The 20055-nt window shown below is 41.8% G+C and overlaps 1 protein-coding gene across 2 annotated transcripts in view; it reads left to right on the top strand.

Annotated features, from left to right (window-relative positions):
* LMTK3 (lemur tyrosine kinase 3) overlaps positions 1-20055 on the top strand; it is a 196895-nt gene that overhangs the window by 49126 nt on the left and 127714 nt on the right. For both annotated transcript variants that reach the window (XM_085616455.1, XM_085616454.1), the window contains exons 5-7: positions 2259-2335; positions 3004-3122; positions 12142-12226. In XM_085616455.1, the coding sequence (XP_085472581.1) occupies positions 2259-2335; positions 3004-3122; positions 12142-12226 (281 nt within the window). The remainder of the gene's footprint in view (positions 1-2258; positions 2336-3003; positions 3123-12141; positions 12227-20055) is intronic.

Raw genomic sequence — 20055 nt, 5'->3', positions numbered from 1 at the left:
CCTCTGAATCACAAGGAGACTAGTGCTCCATATCAGCACGACACCATATTTTCAGCCACTGGTTTTCGTTTAACGAACCAGTGTTTTCTTTGGTATTTATTCATTGGTAACAATGAAACCAACTGCACTGCAATACAGTGCTTTGTAAAAGGAGGAAAGCTCACAAATAGACACCCGGGGTCCTATTACGTACAGGGTACACTTTCCCTATATGCACCACGGCACACCTTCAAACAGGTGCACCATGTACAAACAGGGAAAGTGCGCCCTACTATGCTGGACTCACTGCCCTGAAGGCAGCCGTAAACTCATGCTGCCCTGAGGGCAGTGCATTCAAGTGAAATACGGAGGGGCTGCTTCAAAGCTACTCCGTGTTTCACTGTACAGGTGGCCCGGCCTGCACTTTAAGGAGGGGAGAGAGATCCCCGTCAGTGGGTGCAGTGAGTGACTGTATCCACCTGCAAGGAGATGTCTGGGGGCTCCATAGGACCATGACCCTCTCCAGAGGGCGACCATCAAGAGGTGCACTGACAGTGCACCACCTTTTTGTAGTGTGCTGTCAGCGCGCCACCTGACAGCTTCTTCACCTCTGCGCCTGCATCCATAATACAGTTCGGGCTGGACTGCTCTCATAGGGAGCAGGGTCAAGACTCATTTGCTTATGGCTGGGTTCAAATTGGAATAGCATGGGGAGCAAAAAAACGATGGATTTAAGCCCAGATCTCTGAACTGGGGTGAATGCATGACATTGCTCTGCATTCTGTCCATCAAGTGTTCTTTTTGCATTTGTCACTCCGAGTGGGACAGGTTTGTCCAGACCTAGGTCCCATGCTCTCCATGCCACTGGAGTCAAGATGGTCTGGCTGATGAGGGGGGAAACCCCGAACTGGTCCTAGGATGCTTGTTTCCAGTCGAGGGAGGACCTAGCCTGGAAGCTCGGGCTGGACTGCTCCCATAGGTTTTGCATATGGCTGGATTCAAACTGGAATGGCATGGGGAGCAAAAAACTATGGATTTAGGCCCAGATCTCTGCACTGGGGTGAATGTATGACATTGTTCTGCATTCTGTCTATCAATTGTTCTTTTTACACCCATAATACAGCATGGGCGCAGGGGTAAAGAGATTCCCCCATTTGCATGCAGCTACGCTCCCATGCAAACGTGGGACCCCCCCCTCTTGAGATAGCGCTGGCGCATCATGTGCACCAGGTCTATCTGTATTAAAGAAGGGCCTGCTCAAGCTTCTGCAGCAACTTCTGTGAAACAGGCCCAGATTTCTGTTTTTCTTGTTGTCGTATGGTCGCTAATACAATCTACTAGGTTCTTCTGCTCTAAACACTCCTTAACCCATATGGACAAGCAAAAAGGTAAACACACCCTTCAAAGGAGAAAGCCACTGTAAGTGTAGTTGGCAGCAGGGGATGGACACTTGTCCACTGAAAGAGACAATCACTGGAGCTGTCTGCAAGAGCACTTATCATAAGCAAAAACTCATCATCAATAGCTGAAAAACACTACCTCTCTCAGAAAAGAAGCAGGTGAGCCTAAGCTTACTTAATTGCTTGGAGGAAGAAAAGACGGTAGCCATTTCCCTTCACGAGAAGAATGCTACTTCAGTTTAAGTTACACTGAAGGATGGTAGCCCATCACTTAAATGAGATAACTTCTCTGAGCCTTCTTTATAGGATGGCATCACATCACTTGAAGCATATATTATGTCCCCATTATTTGCTCATAGGGCGGTAACCTTATTACGAGTAGAAAATCTCTCCAACTACTAAGAGAGCATGAGCTTACTCTGTGTTTCACTCACAAAAGACCACAACCACATGCTCTATAGAAAACCTTACATGTTCATCAATCTGCATATTAATGCTAATTTTGAATAGTTGCTAGTTTCCGTAGGATAGCCACAGCCTCAAAACCTCTTAAGTCAAAGGTGGGTTGGCCTGTTGGTAAATTGAGGGAAGTTTTTCACAGGCTGATGCCTCTAAAAGGCCTGGAGGGCTGAAATAGAGGCAATCAGTCCCATCAGGCCCAGACCCGGTCCAACAAGTGATTTACTCATCCGTAGATCTCCAATCCTTTCAGGAGCAGGGCGCGGTTGGAAAATTGTCCCAAATGGCCACACCATCATCGACCTGCTCCCATCAATGATCAAGGACACTTTATGGTGGTTCATCATGTCTGTGGACACCCATCAAACAGATTAATGTAGTCCAGTGGTTCTATTAACAAGCTGTCCCTTAACTTTTCAGGTCTGGTGAAGCAGCCAGGATTCAGTCGCCAGGACCTCAGCTATCTGCAGGAGATTGGGAACGGCTGGTTTGGCAAGGTCTGTACATCCTTTAAGGACTCTCGGCTCTTGCCATTGGATTGTTTTGGGCCGGTTGAGGGTGGAAGTACTGTTTAAATGCAGAACAAGAAAGTGGTTGAGCAGCGCCCAAGATCCCAATGAAACAGAAAAGTCTTCAAATAAAGAAACATAAGTGTAGAGGCTGGCTTGAAATAGAAAGAAGGGGAAAGAGATAAATAGAGACAGAGAGAGGTATAGAGATAGAGGGACATAATTGAAATATCAGGTATAGAGTAAGAAGATGAAAGATATGAGAGGGTTGTGTAGAGACTAGTCTGATATGCAATGGCAATATGGCCCACTCTGGAATGGGCATCCCTTTTGGAATAGTAGCCCAGTAGATATTTACTGTTTTTCAATTACACATTTTTCTGCATTGTCTTTGTGGAACATACGTTGTCTCTGTGCTCAGTGTTAGTGGGCTCTTGTTTTACGAGCTGTTTAGCTTTAAAGACAGTGTTACCAGAGCTAAACTCTACTTTGGTTTTTAGCGCTATTAAGTTCTCCTGTTTTTGCTATACAACCACCTTCTACCAAACATGATTGAGGGAACACTATTTCAGTGGGAGGGAGTATGCCATTCAAGATATTGTGCCTTCTCTCCTCATGGCTGTTACTTCATCCTGTTGGCTGTTTTCTCTTTGTAGGTGATTCTTGGTGAGATATTCTCAGACTACACTCCTGCCCAGGTGGTTGTAAAGGAGCTACGGGTCAGTGCCAGCCCTCTGGAACAGAGGAAGTTTCTGTGTGAAGCGCAACCTTACCGGTAAGACCGAGGGCGCCACTTAGTCTCACCGACCCGCCCATAGGCTATTTCACGGAGTCAGGCTGGGCCTGAGACTCTGTTAGGTCTGCCAGAGAGCTTGTTTTAGATGTTTTAGACAACCTCTCACTAAGTTCTAAGAAGTCACGAAACACAACAATGGTATCTAGAAATCTTTATTATAGCCCGCCGTAGCGGGCTATACCTGCTGTTAAAGGCCCGCTGCAGCGTTAAAGGCCCGAGCCGAAGGCGAGGGACTTTAACAAAGCAGAGGGACTTTAAAAGCCGGTATAGCCCTGCTACGAAGGGCTATAGTGCTATTAGAACATTCTGCCACTAGAGGGCAGAATGTTCTAACAAAACAAAGCCTTCAGGGAGCGCGAGGGGATTGAAATCCCCTCAGGCTCCCTGAAGTCTTTGTTCACAGCCAGAGCTGTGAACAAAGACACATTGGAATGTTGGTGCTCCGGGCTTATACCAGCCATTATAAGCCCGGAGCACTCCATTGTTTTTAATGGAGCTGCCAACATTCCAACGTTCTAATATAAGTTATTATGATAAAAAATGGACAGCACGTATTGAAACTATTTACTAGCTAATGCTAATAAAAACAAACACCCAATCTCCACATATTTTCAGGTTGTGCGCAGCCCTCGCTTTCCCAGCAGTTTAAGTTCATAGCATATTACCCATTCATCCTTTGCAGTTTTCCCTCAGCCTTGCATTCTCATGTCTCACTAGCAGCTCAAACATGTACTGCTCATGTAAACAGAAAGTTGTAACAACATGTTAAGAGACATTAGAACATTGGAATGTTGGCAGCTCCATTGAAAACAATGGAGTGCTCCGGGCTTATAATGGCTGGTATAAGCCCGGAGCACCAACATTCCAATGTGTCTTTGTTCACAGCTCTGGCTGTGAACAAAAACTTCAGGGAGCCTGAGGGGATTTTAAACCCCTCGCGCTCCCTGAAGGCTTTGTTTTGTTAGAACATTCTGCCCTCTAGTGGCAGAATGTTCTAATAGCCTTATAGCCCTTCGTAGCAGGGCTATACCGGCTTTTAAAGTCCCTCTGCTTTGTTAAAGTCCCTCGCCTTCGGCTCGGGCCTTTAACGCTGCAGCGGGCCTTTAACAGCCGGTATAGCCCGCTACGACGGGCTATGAGGCTATAGTATTTGTTTCCCAAGCTGTTTGTGGAAAGAAGTTGAGAGAATCGCAGTCATGTAACCAATGCTAGCAAGGAGAATTCGAGTCTGCAACAATGTAATTGACATGAACATTCCTTCATGTGCTCCTAAAGGCCTTCCTGATCAAGGTAGAGGTTATGTTCCTTCTGTTTAAGTGCCTTTACCAATGAACACCCTCTATTTTACAGAAACCCCATCCCTGCATCAGCTCAGAGGGCACCAGATTCAGCCTCATTGGAAATTCCCTCCATTACCCAGTCTACTTTATAACCCACAAGACGGCAGCTTCAGATCTTGAGCCCTGCCCAGTGGAATCTTCTGCTTCTCTTTACTTGTATTCTGCTAGGCATATTTTATTTCACATTTCTATGAAAAGCCACTGATTTTCCCACAAAGTCTAAGTTAAAGTTAATTCGACAGCCAGGCAGAAGAGGTAGTTTAGTCTCAGTATACGTTCAATAACTAATCACACTTACCCACTTCTGCTACTCAATGCAGCTAGTCAAGAAGTTCAAGGATGGTACATAGAGTGTACTCTGCCAGATTGTGCTGCAAGCGATAAGGACACATTTGCAGGCTTAACACTACAAAAACTCTAAATCAACCCAACAATGAAAAGTTGAGAACTCCCAGTTTCCCTACAAAGCAGTCTACAACTTGCGCTGCACTGACGTATGTCTTCACAGTTAGGGAGCCTGAGGTGGTGTTCTGTTTTAATGGATTGTGCTTTCACTACATAACTGGGGAGCTGTTGAGGTCTCTTTGAAGTTATTTCAAAATAAGAGGGCATGTTTAGAGGCTTCCTACAGAGAGTATATTCAACTATTGTAAATCATTGATATCAAAGATGCAACATTGTTGAGATAACTGAGACAAAGCTCTACCTTTGAACCACAAGATGATAAGATAATTAGAGTAACAAATGTTAATTGACGCAAGTTAAGGTATTGCAAGTAATAGTAATTGGATAATGTAAATTTAATGATCTAGAAGTGGTAATTTGAAGCTTTCTTGGCAGTTTTACTGCTCATATGGTATATGACATAAGTTGGGTATTCTCTGTATCATAATACAGATGTGTATCGTGTATTTGCAGATAAACAAGGATAGAATCAATGTTGTGTGTGCAAAATCATGCTGATAACAATTACTATTCAAAATGCATGCCCAAGTGCCCAGGATGATGACAATACCAGTGGCTTGAGGAGAACAGTACTTGAATGGTTGTGCAAAGATATCCTAAGAAAGACTTTTGATGGGTCAGGTTATTTGCACCAGTTGCAATTGTTGAGAGGCTGAGGAGGTGATCCATGTTGGTGCGTACTTAAGAGGTGTAAGTGGTAGCATACGACTAGATCGCTAATCATTACTAAACATCAAATGATGCAGAAGTGTTTTCAGTATTACGTGTCTACTGTGCTTTTTATCAAATTGAGTTTCGTATGGTGTATGTCATAATATAATTGACAAAAATATTGTCGTATATCAATATCATATCCTAAATATCCTTTACAAATAACATTGAGGGATTGGGTGTAGAGTTTCTATTATTGATCCTAATGTGACTGCATCTTTGTAAATACTATTTAGAATGCAATAGTTTTATCAAACAAAATTAGTCCATGATATACTTATGCCACACCGTCAGAGCTGAATTTAAAACTAGTAAGGACTTTTATCACACCGAGGTTGGTCTTCAAGTTTATGCATGTGCACTCTGTTGTTGGATTACAAAGTGTTCAGCACGCCATGTCCCGTTTGTTAAGTGGCATGTTGGTGCTTAATTTTTTCTTCAGAGCTGTGCTGCCCTTCCCTACTCTGCCCTATGCTCATCACTCAGTCGGCCCAGCAATCGTGCAGACTTGCTGAGAGTTCTCCCATTTCATGACCTGAGACGTCTGAGCTGGGGTCTAATGTCAAGTTAGGCACTCAAAGTGTAGCTCTCTACCCTCTCTAGCCAGCTGTGATTGACTGATCGTGGTGGCAGTGTAATAATAGTGCATTGTAAAAAGCTGCCCAGGATCCATTCTAGACTGGGGATCCTCCAAGTACCACATTCCATTACCTTTTCTTGTTGGGATATGAGCTCATGTCTGGAAGTGACACACTTTCATGATGGACCAGCTGAAACCAACCAAGAGAAACATCTTCAAAACATGATCCCTGCATAGGTTGATTACGCAGTAGTCCATGCCTGGATTGGCGAACCCCTGAACTGTGGCATTTCCTCCAGAAGTGAGCCAGAGCAGTGTAAACGTATGTCGGCTCCTCTTCTGTGCTTCCTGTTTCACCCTCTTTAGTGTGGGGATGGCATGTGGCATACTGCATGTGCATAAAAAAAAAACTCTGCTGGTTGAGGGACCTCAACAGCTGGAGGCCATGCTTTTGGTAGTGTACGTTGTAGGTGGTTTGCTGAAGGTGTAGGGTATAGTTGGCTGCAGGGTTCATGAGAAGGGTGTAAGTAGTGTGGGTTGTGTTGCTGGTGTATAGATGGTAGTGTACTATGCAGGATGCAGAATGAAGGTTGCGGTGCATGGTGCAGGGTTTTCAGGCATTGAGTTACAAGTGGGAAAAGTTGGAGCAGTGGATTAGGCAGTGGCTGATACAGTTTGTGAGTGTATGTGAATGTATAGATGGCAGATTAGGGTGAAGGTGCTGGAGTAAGTGAGGGTATAAGTGGTGTAGTAAGGTGCGGGTCTTGGTGAAAGTTGTAACATAGGTAGCATATGGTTTAGATGTATGGTATAGGTGGTGTAAGTGTAACCTGGTGGTCCATGGTGTACGTGGTAGTATGGGTGTAGAGTGCAGCTGAGGTCAGGTGAAGGTGATGTGGCTTAGTGTTTCTAGGGAATGAAGAGGAGGAAGCAACATTCACTGGATATGTGTGGTGCTGTAAGGGACATGTTGTCTTGCAGGTTGAGGAGTATGGTGTACTTGATGTAGGGTGTAGTTTCTGGTGATGGTGTGTTGGTGCTTATGGTGGTGGCATTTTAATGTGTGCAGTTTAGGATTGCCTAGAATTGGTTTATGAGTCTTAGTTATTTGCTGAATTTTCAGGATATCTGCTAGAGAAAAGTCAAGATAAATTGCTTTGAATGGTAGTAATTTACATAATTGGGGTTATCCTAAAAACCAGGTATGGCATAAAGTATGGAGTGTAGTTTATGGTGCAAGTTGCAGTTTAGAGTGCATGTGTAGGGAGTAAGATGATGGAGGTGTAAAGTAGTAGTGTGAAAGGTGTATTGCCTTAGATTCATTTTTGCAGTATAATTGTAAGTAGTGTGGCTAGAGCATGAGTGTGTAAGATATATGTGTTAGTGTACAGTGCTTGTGGAGTAAAACAAATAGGTTGTGGCAATGAGTGTAGGTGGCATAAGCAGTAGTATACCGGTATGTGGTGAAGGTGTAAAGTGATGGTCCAAGGTGTAGAAGATCATATAGGATGTTTAGTGTAGGTAGATGAGTGAGGTGAGGTAGGTGAGAGATTTGCTTAACCAGTATAGTGATGCCTAGCTCTGTGACTGTTTAGACATTGGAGAGAGAATGCACAGTTCTGTCATTAAAGTTACTAATGTCAACACAGGCCGTACAGAATATATCGTTTCCTCTACGCACAATGGTAGAAAAACAGCAATACAGAGAGACGAAGGAACAACAGAGTTGGCATTTAGCAATGACCTTGTCCTCAGCTGTGCCCACAGGGTCTATAGCAAACAATGTCACCTTTGATAACCAAGTCTCTCTATTTCCATTGCAAACCCAACACTCTTATCTCTGGCGCTTTATCTTGAACAATAAGAAATCCTGGTCATAGTCCTCGCTATTTTCATCTGGGTGATGCAGGAATCATACTGCATACCTCCGGCCATGCACAAAGCATCAGACACACCTTCAGTGTGGGTAAATACCCGTGAAGTCGTTTACTAGAGATGCAGAAGGCAGGAGGGCTGCATGTATCCGTCTTGGTAAAACTCCCTTTCACCGGTCTAAAATGAAATCACCACCAGTAAACATATGCAGTCTCCCCTGTGTATGTCAAGGATTTAGCATCGCCCTTTAAGTTTATTTTTATAAAACGTAGATATTTGGCCCACTCTTCAGCGGTTTATGCAAGATAGCGAGTGTCTTTATGAAGTAAGGGACAGCGAACATGCGAGGCTGTATTCTGCTCCCAGGAACTGTTAAATACAAAATGTGTAAATGGTGAAACCTTAACCACTCTGTTTACTTATGGTTCAGAACGCAGGATATCATCGAGGTAAACCCCAGGTTCTTAACAGTCCCCACGGGACCTGCACGAAGCCATGAAAGGTCCGAAAAGACAACAATTCATATATTTACATTTCCACTAGACACGCCAGAAGATACAGAAATGTTTGATGTATCTGAAGTCTGTTCCTTCATGTGTGGCTGTTCTCTTAGTGCAGGAAACCTGTGACCTCTTTGAAAGAAATAGAATGGGGTTCCCCTTTCATGCCCCATCTTACTTGTGGTTCGAATAGGGCCACAACAATCCTTTTGAGTGGAAAACACTTTTCGACTCATAAAAGAGCTTTTGTATATTGTAAAAAGGAATTTTACAGTGGCATACCATATGTTTTTATTTTGTGCATTGTGGGGCTGTCCATTGCAAGATGCTTTAGTGCATCAAGCCTTGTGTACTTTGCAGCAGACTCCTGTGAGGCGTACATGGGTATGGGGTTATGGAAAGGAATGGGACTAGGTTGGGATATATGTGGAAGTCGCATTCTCCACTAGTGTCTGGGTTCCCTCTTCTCTAACAGGAATCTGTTAAAGAATAGGTTCTCGGAGGCTTTTTGCATGCGGACAAAATAGATGGTGCAGACATCTAGGCGGGAGAGTTTCATTCTCAGAAGTTGGGTTTGCCTTTTTTGGTGAGTGGAAATTGAGACGGGTGTGGAGACTTGCTGGGTGTGAGGGACAAGGGAGCAACCAGAAAAATAAAATACCCCCACCACTTTAAACTATATCCCAAATGAGCGAGGAAGAGCACTGAATTAGGGGTTCTTTCTTTGCTTCTGAGTTTCTTAGTATTTATAATTTGGCCCCCCATTTTTTTTTATTTCAATCTTTATTTTTTTCCATCTTAATTTTCTCCTTCTATTTTCACTATTTTCATTTTTTATATTTCTTTCCTTCTTTCTGTTTCTTTGTTTTTGTCATTGCATTTTCTTAACATCTTTCCTTCATCATACCATCTTTCCCTTTTATACCTAGCTTCCATCAGTGTTTCTTTCTTTTATTTTTTCCAGCTATCTTGAGTTTGCAGCTTTCGTTTTTAAGTATTTCTTTCTTTTATTTTTTCCAGCTATCTTTTGTTTTCAGCTTTCGTTTTTATTACGTCGAGCCTCGGCAGCGCATGCGCTGCTCTGCGAGGCATACTGTAGTCAGGTAGGGACTTGAAGCTCCACCCACTCTCAGCCAATATTTTTCATTGGCTTGTGTCATTGTCCACTGTAAACCGTGGCTGTTCATTGGTCAGTAGCCTTGTCTAATTTTGTAGCCTCCCATGGTGACAACCCCTGTTACGTGTGTTGTTACTCAGTAGGCTTTAATTACAGCCCCCAAGCACTATTTTCTCAAATAGCTTTGTCCTGCCTGCTGCAGGCAGGACATGCTCAATCCTAACACTTTTTATTTATTTTTATAGCACGAATGCATTTGCATGCAATAGGTTTCGCTTTTGTGAGAGTTTAAGCTATTGCCGTTGTAAATGACAATGCGTTTTATTTATCTATTTTAAAAACAACGCATAAATAAAAGGCATTGTCATTTACAATGCCAATAGCTCAAACTCTCGGAAATGCGAGACCTATTTCATTACAAATGCTTGTTACTTGTACCTTCCTTCTTTATTGTTCCATTTTCCTTGTCATTGTTCTATCCTTTCACTGTATTTCTTCCCTTTTTCCTTCTTTCTCTGCTTTTTGCCTTTATCCATTTTTATTATGAATTTTTTTATTTACTTCTTTTCTTCTTGGCTTCTGTCATTGCTTCTCTTTTGTTTATCTTTCCAATTTCCATTATTTCTGCTCTCTCTTTATGGCAGAGTTTGCCTTATTTGGCATGAATAGACCCCACCATTAGCACTATGTGCAATTGCCTTTCATTTGTCTTTTGTATGAGCTTCTGTGTGGGGACTGCCTAATCTCTTGTCAAAGACAAGAAGGCAACAAATAGCAATTAAACCATTTAATGTAACAGAAGCAATCAAACCTCCCACCGCTGCTGCTGCTGGTTCACAACGCCATTGGTGAGTGTGTTTTTTTCTGTAGCTGGCCAGCTTGGTCTAGGTAGAGAGACATTGTTGTGTATGGAATGCTGGTCTGAAGAGGCCTCTTGTGCTCATTTTAAGCCCAGAGCTGGTAACCTTGGGTGTGCATTTGCTCATTGGTGCCCAGCGCACACGCAACTTACGTTGCATAGATATTACAATAGTATGCTTGAAAGAAAGCACTTGTGCCAGTGAGCTCCCCTTGTATTCCGTCATTTAATCCATCACATGTATCTAGTAGATTAACCAGAAGAAGAAGAAAATAAAAATCTAAAGTCAGCCATTGACAGTCTTCCTTTACAAAAGGTATATGGAGAGGACTTACAGTCCCTGGTTCATTACTGCACAGGGAATTCCAAGCTTCATGGAATATCCCAAAATTAAAGAGAATCTGTAGATTGGGAATAACCTGTCTTGAAACTGACTAATTTGTTTTCCTCTTCTGTCCGGAGTGCCTCACCCTACACAAAATTTGGCAGAGCTTTATTTTTTGGAGAATGGTGTATGAAACTGTCAGGACGCATTGTCCCTTTTGAAGCAAGAGTGGATAAAAGGGGTCTTGTGGCAGTGCATTTTTCATAGGTCATGCTGAATCTTTTGGTTTAGTGGACTAATACGCTTCTGTAGGGGCTGCGTTTGACCTCATGGTCACAGGTTCAAATCCCTTTGGGTCCAGTCAGCCTTTCATCCTTCTAAGGTTGATAAAATGAGTACCATCAAACATCTGTTATTCAGCGCCAAGATACCCTTGGGTGAACTTGAGCTTTACATATACACATGTTCTGTTATGGGTGATTGTAATTGAAAGAATCACACTATTGTAAAAAGGAATGTAAATGATATGTAATATGAAAAATACAGAATGTGATATAAACGGAATGTGGTGAGAGTGCATTGCACTTCAACCTTTAAAATAATATGCATTTAAATAATATTATTAAGGTTTACAATTGTGGTAACTGTCTATTTACTGAAATGCAGTTGATTTATTTACCACCTGTCCCCAGATACCATATTCCCTCCTCAATATAATATGCCTTACAAAGAAGTCACTCGATCCTGAATTCAAGAAAGATATTGATGCAATAAGTACTGTTTATTCATTGAGTTTATTCATGTTTAAATATTCTAGTCGTTAGTTGAGCTTTGTGGTGGTCTATGAACCTATGTCTATTTACTAATAACATTTTTTAAACATGGCTTCCATGTTTGAACAGAATAGTTGAGATGTGGTCAGATGAGGCCTTGGTTAGCAGCACATTGACCTTCCTTTTCATACTTTGTGAGCTCCTTAAAGTCATGATAACACTTATTCTTCTTTGAAAGCCCAGCGTAACATTGTGCAGGCGAGTTTAGCTGCCTGTATATGTGATATCCCATGTCTCCCATATCTTCAATGAAGTTAATATTCAGTCATGTTAAAGAATTAGACCACCTCTGTTTGAAACTAGTCAAAGTCTGGTCTATCATGGTATCATGGCTCTCTTAATCTCCTACAATGTCTGTCTTGTTATGTCCTCTTTTTCCTTGCTCTCAAGAAGCCTCCAGCACCCTAACATTCTGCAATGCCTTGGATTGTGCACCGAGATTGTACCCCTCCTGCTCATCATGGAGTTCTGCCAGCTGGTGAGTGTGCTAGAAACGTCTCTTTGGGATTGGAGCGGGTAACAGGAGGCGCGGTTCGTATTTTAGTTTTGCACTTACCAAGTAAACTTAATTTATCTGATACCTCGAGACAGTAGTAAATCTTACCTGAAGCTGACCGGCCCTTCAAGAAATCTCTAAATTTAAAGAGAGGATAATTGGACTTAAGGACATGGGAAGCAGTTGTGTTTTCTGTGCTTTATTAAAATATGGATAGTTTTTGATGTCTCTAAAAGCCAGTCAGATGGCACCCCAAGGGAAGATCCCATAAAGTTCCCTACTTCAAAGCGCTCTTTGCTAAAGAGAGGGACAACCATGGGGTTCCTAGACAGAGACATGGCCTTCTGGTCAGCATATATTCCGCCAACCTGGTTTGAAAATATTTCGTTATTATCTTCCTGAGGACATTTCGGATTAGAAGGTGGATCTTCTTGACCTTGATCCTTTTATTATTATTTTTTATATTGTTTAATTATGTAAAATCTTACAATAGATAAAAAATGATAATTCATATTATAACACATACATTGCGAGTAAAAGCATATTAGGATAAAAATATACTCGTTGTACTAATTGAGTACTACCATATTTTTTAAATATTGTAATTCTGAGTATTGTACGCATTATCTTCCACTTTTTAAATATATTGCAATTCTAAGTAGTGCAACATTTATTATACAGATTAACTATTAAACCCATACTATTATTGACTTCAGACAGTTAATTTTGTCTAGGAAGGTCTGTGCATGATACAGTAGTCTGTGCATGATGCATTTGCCTGTGCATGATTGAGTGGTCTGTTTATGTTCTGTTTTTTCTCTGCATGGTATACTTGTCTGCACATTGTTTATTGACCATTACAATGTTTATTGGTCTGCATGGTTTATTAATCAGTGCAAGGTCTAACTCTAGGTGCATCTTCTACCAGTACATGCTTGGTCTACTGTTCTGTGCATGGTGTACTGTGTTGGACATGGCCTGCATTGTACTGTGTTGGACATGGCCTGCTTGATTAATTGATCTGTGCATTGTTTATTAGTCTGCATATTTATTTTTTACATTTAGGATAACATAGGAAGAAATTATATTTGGAAGCCAAGGAAAAATCCACCTATCACTCTTTTTAAAAAAAATAAATTCACATAAATATGTCACAGAAGATTTTATGATGGTTTCCTTTGTTTAGTTTTATTGGTCACTTGCCAGTGTGTGGTGCAAGGTGACTTCATCCTCTACCAGATTGTCTTCTTTTCTATTCCAAAGATGAAAGAAAGCCAGAAATGCAAGTTCTCTTGTAGGAGTTTAATTAACAAAGGTCTTAAGTTATTTCGATTTTTTTCACTGGCAGTAGATGAGCCACACAGCTCACCAAAAATACCTGGATAGTTGAAAAAATGGGAAATGTGCACCTAGTTAACAAAGAATTTACATGATGAAGAGACAAGATGTAGGTGGTGGGGTAGGAGTCACTCTACAGAGCTCCCAAGCCTGTATTCTATTTTGCATCCTGCCACCGTCCTCATTACACCATCCTTGCTGGTTTACCGGGGAGGATGCAGATGGTTCCAAAGAAGCAGAGAGAGGCACTGGAGACTCCTGATGGTTTGTGCATGCCGAGCTGAGTTCCAGCCATTCTGGGATGCTTCAGATGGGGCACTGCAGTGCCATGATTAGCAACTGTAAGCTGGATGCCCTCAGCATAAGCTGGTAGGGATGGGCTGCAAGCATGTGCTTTTACTGGCTGACTGGAGGAGCTGCTGATCCTATGGTGGGTCGACGGGCAGCTGGGAGATTGACTGGAGCTGGAGGGGAATGGAAGCAGCACATGCATAGACTGCTGTCTATCAAAGCGCCCTGGGGCATGACACATCATGGAGGAGCGTGATAGGGGGCCAGCTTTTGAACATATCGCAGTCCTTCCTTCTAGTAAGGCTTATGGGTGATATTGTGCCCCTTACATTTGACGTTGACTGCACTGGGAGTGGATAACATTTTTTCAGTGCACTTCTGACATAGTCATGGCACCACAAGTTTAAATACAAAGTGATTTTGAAGTCTTTCAGCTGTATCAGGTTCTCTGGAAAGGCTATAGAAAGCACACTGCAATAGTTTAGATAACCTCTAATAATGTATCCTGTCAGCACAGTCCAGTGAGACATTGCAAGAGAGGAGTCATTTTTTGTAGGATGGAGATTTACTTACTGACACATTTCACCATTGTATGGTCTTTTGATCAGGGAAGAGTCTACTGTTCACATATGGTCTATTGGTACAAAAATGTTCTACTACCCTGTCCATTGTCTATTGCTCTGAACATACCTATAGGTCTGCACATGGTTTATTGGTCTGCACATGGTCTGTTAATCTGATCACATCCCATTGATCTGTGCATAGCTATTTTGTGCATGGGCTATTGGTCTGTGCATGATTTATTGTTCTGTACATGGTCAACTGTTGTGCACATGTTATTCGGACCTATGCATGATTTACCTGCACATGGTTCATTATTGGTCTGTGCATGGTCAGTTGGTTTACTTTCTATTGCTCTTCTATCGTCCTGATTGTCTGTGCATGGTCTATTGATTTTTACCTGTTCCACTGTTAAGCATTGGATCTATTGTCTTAGTCTGAATATGTCTTGGTTAGCATTAATCCATAACAACTCATGAGTTCTGAACGGTTTCTTGGGCAGTCAAAACTACTCAGAGTTACAGTGGTTGAACTATGAAAGTACGAACGCTCTCATTAGAGTTTGGCTGCTTTACATACCAGGGAAGTTTAGTACATCATTCTTTTAAATCCAACTAGTTAAGTGGGCATCTGCAGTCCAAACCTCTTGATGGCGTTTTCTGTAGATTTGGGTCCCGAAAAAGATGAGAGCAGTGAAAATCAGGTGCAAAACTAACATTGAGAAGTTCCAACTTGTTTTCGTTAAGGGTCTAAGTGTCTTTACTAGCCAGTACTCCTCTGCTCACTATTCTCCCCGCAATACACTCACATATTACTAGTCTAAGGCATTTTTAGGGATAAAGATTGGATAAGCCTATTATCAGGAGTCTGAAAATGTGCCTTCTCTGCCCTTGTGCTGAAAACAGAGGGGCTGCAAGAAAAGAAAATGTAGTAATCAGACCATATTTCTTTAAGCAAAACAACACCTGAGTGTGTTCAATCATTTGTCTATGCTTCTACGGTAGAGTTTACTTATTTATTTACCTATTTTAAGATTGTCTAGAATCTGCATATTGCTTTTGTGGTCATTTCAGTACACCGTGGTTGCACTTGTGCCTGAACAGTGTTAAAAGAGTCCAGTCACGTGGGAAAGTCCCCCATACAATATTCGTTTGTGGCCGCCACCACTGCATTCACGTTCAGCTGTGTGCGAACATGAAGAATTTGTTTTTCAGGCTTTTTTAAATCACACATACGTTGTCTCTGCCCCAAGATTTGTTTTTATTGTGTTCTACATGCTGAAGCCCTTAACCCCCAGAGTCATACCAATGTGTTTTATCCATTTGAGATTGTATTGGCTGATGAAGTGTGCAGGCGCTGAATGGATGTATAGTTGGTGGTTATTCTGCAGTTACCCAGTCCTTTGCCTCAATAGGCCTTGTACATGGTGCAAAGAACATTTAGCTTTCCTCTTGCATCCATCAGAAGCCAGTGAACTGCTTTGAGGGCTGATTTTATGTTATGAAGAGACTTTGCTTTATTGACAATGATACAGCATCCCTGCTCATGAATTTGGTACTCTCTACAGTCATTAACACAATGGACCATCACGCTTTAGTAGAGCACTTAGTACACTATAGTTGGAGTCTCACATGGACTGCTAGGCGGTTCCACCCAATTCATTAGGAATTGTTTTCCCACCGAGTGAAACTAGCCCATCTCATTTCTGACTTTAGCATTAAGGCTTTACCGTGGAGTCCAGCTAGGGATTGCCTTATCATCCGCCCTTTTCAATGTAGACCTCCTTTGTCTCATAGATCTCTTTTAAAAGTGACACGTCTGTACATTATATGCCTATCACACCTGAGTAAATATTACATTTTCAACCAACCCCAACCCAGGCATGGATCTTGAACACTTCTTATTTTAAGATCAGATTTGGATGTTGGACGATTATCTTCTGCTCAAAAACTGTATTGATTAATTTCGGTCACAAATGGAGACTTTCAACCGTTACATCTCCTAAAATGTTCAGTCTTATTCTCCATTCAGCAGATATAGCTAAGAATCTTGGTTTTATCTTGGATCCGAACGCTACCTTAACACCATCAATCAGGAGAGTGGTCAGCAATTGTCATTTTCAGCTTAGGAAACTGAAGCTCATCTTCTCATTGCTGTCCAAGTAGCACTGGGTATCAGTTATTGAGCCCCCATTAATTCTCATGGAAACTATTGCACTGCCTCTCTTCTATGTCATCTCCAAAAAGCTCAAATTGCCATTGCTGGCCTAAGTTCACAACACAGGCAGCCATGTCAGAAGTGTTTCCTGGGCCATCAACCTGAGAGAGGCCTCTCATATGACCAGCACCTGTTTCTATGTTAAAAGCATGTCTTGCAAGAAAGAGAAGAGACAAGTAGCTAGGCCATTTGGCACCGTTTATTGGATTTAGGCTTGTTAGTTTCCTGGTCATTAATAAACATGGAAGGCATTATCTATCCAGTTAACTCAGTGGCTTTTGTGTTTTTCAATCTTTGAAGATCAAAGACTTACTGGACCAACCAGAAGTCACAGTAGTGGTTTCTACATTTGCATGAAAACCTCTGCAAAAAATGTCAACCAGCTCTTCACGTTAAATTGTGAAATCGTGAGAGTAGATGCTACTATGTGCACATTTAATATTTTATTGCTGTTCCATTGTCCTCTTCTAAACACATTCCAGGATGCTTGAGTACTATCCGTGGTAGGACATAAAGACTGTATAATTGCATAGTGTGCATTTACAGGAAATAAGCGTATTGAAGTTTTAGGGCCCTCCCAGCTCACGTCAGTGAGGAGGTGAGCTGGAGAGAGTTCCATGTGTGTAAGTCTTCTGTTTGCAGAATTCATTGTTTCACAGGATGAAAAAAAAGGTTACTTTGGGAGACTGACTAAAAGATGCCTGCTGGTCTGGAGCAGGATTACAGTTTACTGATATATGTAGAGACAGCACTATGTTTTGCTTTGTACTCTAGCCAGATTTATGACTATAGATTTCAAATTAGCCATTATGGTAAACAAGCGTTGCACACAAAGTTTTGGATTTCTGATTGTTTATTCAGTGCCTTAGCTAGGAGCTTTTTTAGAGGCTGTTGAAGTCCAAGTGGGATATTACTATTGCAATGGCTAGTGTTGTCATTTGAGGCATGTTGAACATAGGGGGAACATAGATGGCAGGCTCTTTAGAAGGTAGAGTGCAGTTTTTGTTGCTGCATTGACTTGGGGGTTGAAGGATAGAGTGGTGTTGATTAGGGCCCTATGTTTCATATGTTTTGCTTTAGGGTTCATGGTGGTCCCATGGTTGATTTAGAATTTAACTCTATTATGGATTGATGTCAGTGCCGATGAGCAGGATGACTGCCTCTGCAGCATTTAGGCAGAGTCATGTCTGATGCACCCGCATCTGGGCTAGTGCGGGACACCCTGCTGTTTGTTGTAGGCTCACTCCCATTTTTCAGCTTCCGTGCTTCTGTGTTATCACATACCAGTGGTTAACTGGATTGATCGTCCTAATCAGATCAGGTAGATATTGCAAGAAAGAGGTGATGTGATTGAGTCATAGGGGCCTACTTATGTTTCTGAAGTTGGTTGACCTCGTACAGGCGTGACGGAGGTGAGCTGGCAGCAGACGTGGGACGTGAAAGCTTCTTTCTCCACACATGTTCAGAAACAGTAAGCAATCTCTATGGGATTGCATTTGGCTGGTCTCCTTAACTAATGTGGCAGGAGTGAACAGAAATAAAAAGCCTTATCTGAACAGATGGAACATTAAACACAACAAAGGACCGACTTCATTGGCATGTTTGTCCCAGTCTCTCTATCCAATCAGTTAACATAATGTGCCACCTTCATATCTTAAAAGACCCTTTCTACAAGAATGTCTTTATCTTGGTAAAGGTTTGGAGCCAGATGCTCAGAATAGAAATAAAAGTCAAACAAAAGTTTATTTGCACAGTTGCTTAAAAAGTGACTGGAGAGCAGCAACACCACTATTTTTCACACGCAATCTGCAGGAAATTTTAAAAAAGTGTTTTATACCTGTTCATGAAGAATTTGAGAGCAAATATTTGTAATAAGTTTGCCTGTCCAGATAGTCTGTAATTAGGGGTGTTGCTTCAGGGGATGTGTTTCTAGGTGATACGCCCCCCCCCCCAATAAATGTATTTTCTGATGAATAGTTGGGTACAGGTGGTTTTTTCGGGTATGGTGAGGTGTCTGTCGAATTTCACCTGGGATTTTTGCATGCAAACACTGACAAAAACACACACTCTCTCTCTCATCTCTCTTTTGAAAGCACAAATGTATTTGATTATTTTACAAAATATTGTAGTTTTCTCAGTTATTACATACCAATCCGCATTACTCTCCCTTTCCACTGCCTCTTAAGCCCCTGTCATGCACCTTGCTTGTCCTATAATGCATGTAAACATTATATGCCAGTGTGATTGAAGCTCACCCCCCCCCCCAATCATACTGAACAAGCTACGCCCCTGTCAGTAATGTCAGGGGCAAGGGCTGCATTCTTGCAAACCTCAGTGTCAAGTGGAGACAGTAGCGTAACTGGGGGTGTCAGATATTCACCTCTAGCCTATTTGAGAGGTTGTTCCCCTTTGTCAGTAGACACAGAAAGTTACTAATTCAGGCATTGCTCTTTCTAGACTGTATCTTTTACACCATCTAGTCCACCTTACCCAGCAAAGCAGCACTATGTTTTGCTGCAGTAACCTTATATGGTTAAAAAAGGTCTCAAGCTTTAAAGTATCTAACTGCAGGTGTGCTGTGGATAACAAAATCTAGTTTAGATTGTTCAGTGTAGTTCCAGGAAAGTCATATCATCTCAGAAATTCAGGACAATGAGTAACTATGTAAAAGAGTTCCATTTAGATTAATAATAGCAACATTTATTATATTTGGATATGTAGAAAGGGTATCATAAATGTGACACTCCTGGACGTGCTGAATTTAGCATACAAATTGTCATTTATCAAAATCTAAAACTTCTACAAACCTGTCATTGGGATTTTATGCTGAGCAAAAAATTATAATTTGACAGAAGATTAGGAAGAGATGACTTTTTGATCAATTCAGAAGCAATTGAACATTGACACAGGTCTGTGAAACAGGCCTACCATAACTCGTCGAGCCACATTTTCTTCATAATCATGGAATATTCAACGTACAGTTCTTTTGTGCTTTTTAAAACGAGGCCTGCATAAATTGCAGCGACTGATGTTTTAAACCAGAAAAAGGACGCTAAGGAGCAGCTGACACTATTTACGTGTTCCTGGCTGACACTTTCAAGTTCCATCTTCAGTAATAACTTCATGTTGGACTCCCATTTTGGATCCTGTTGCATCAAGGGATTGCTGGTAAGAGCGGTAGGGCTGGGTACGGGGATTTCGACAACCGACAACAAGGGGAAATTAATTATTTATTTAATTTTCCCTCGTGGTAATCTGCCAAATACTCCCCACCCCCACAACCCAGCCTGACAGCCCCATCGCTTTTACTTGCACGGGACGCGGCTGAGTGATTGATTATTATTATGAGAGTTTCTGTGTTTCTTTTGATGGTTGATGATATTATGTTGGGTCATGACTTGGTT

This window comes from Triturus cristatus, chromosome 7 (genome assembly GCF_964204655.1).
Source record: "Triturus cristatus chromosome 7, aTriCri1.1, whole genome shotgun sequence".
Lineage (NCBI taxonomy): Eukaryota > Metazoa > Chordata > Amphibia > Caudata > Salamandridae > Triturus > Triturus cristatus.
Note: the sequence above shows the minus strand (reverse complement) of the source record. Positions and strands in the feature narration are given on the sequence as shown.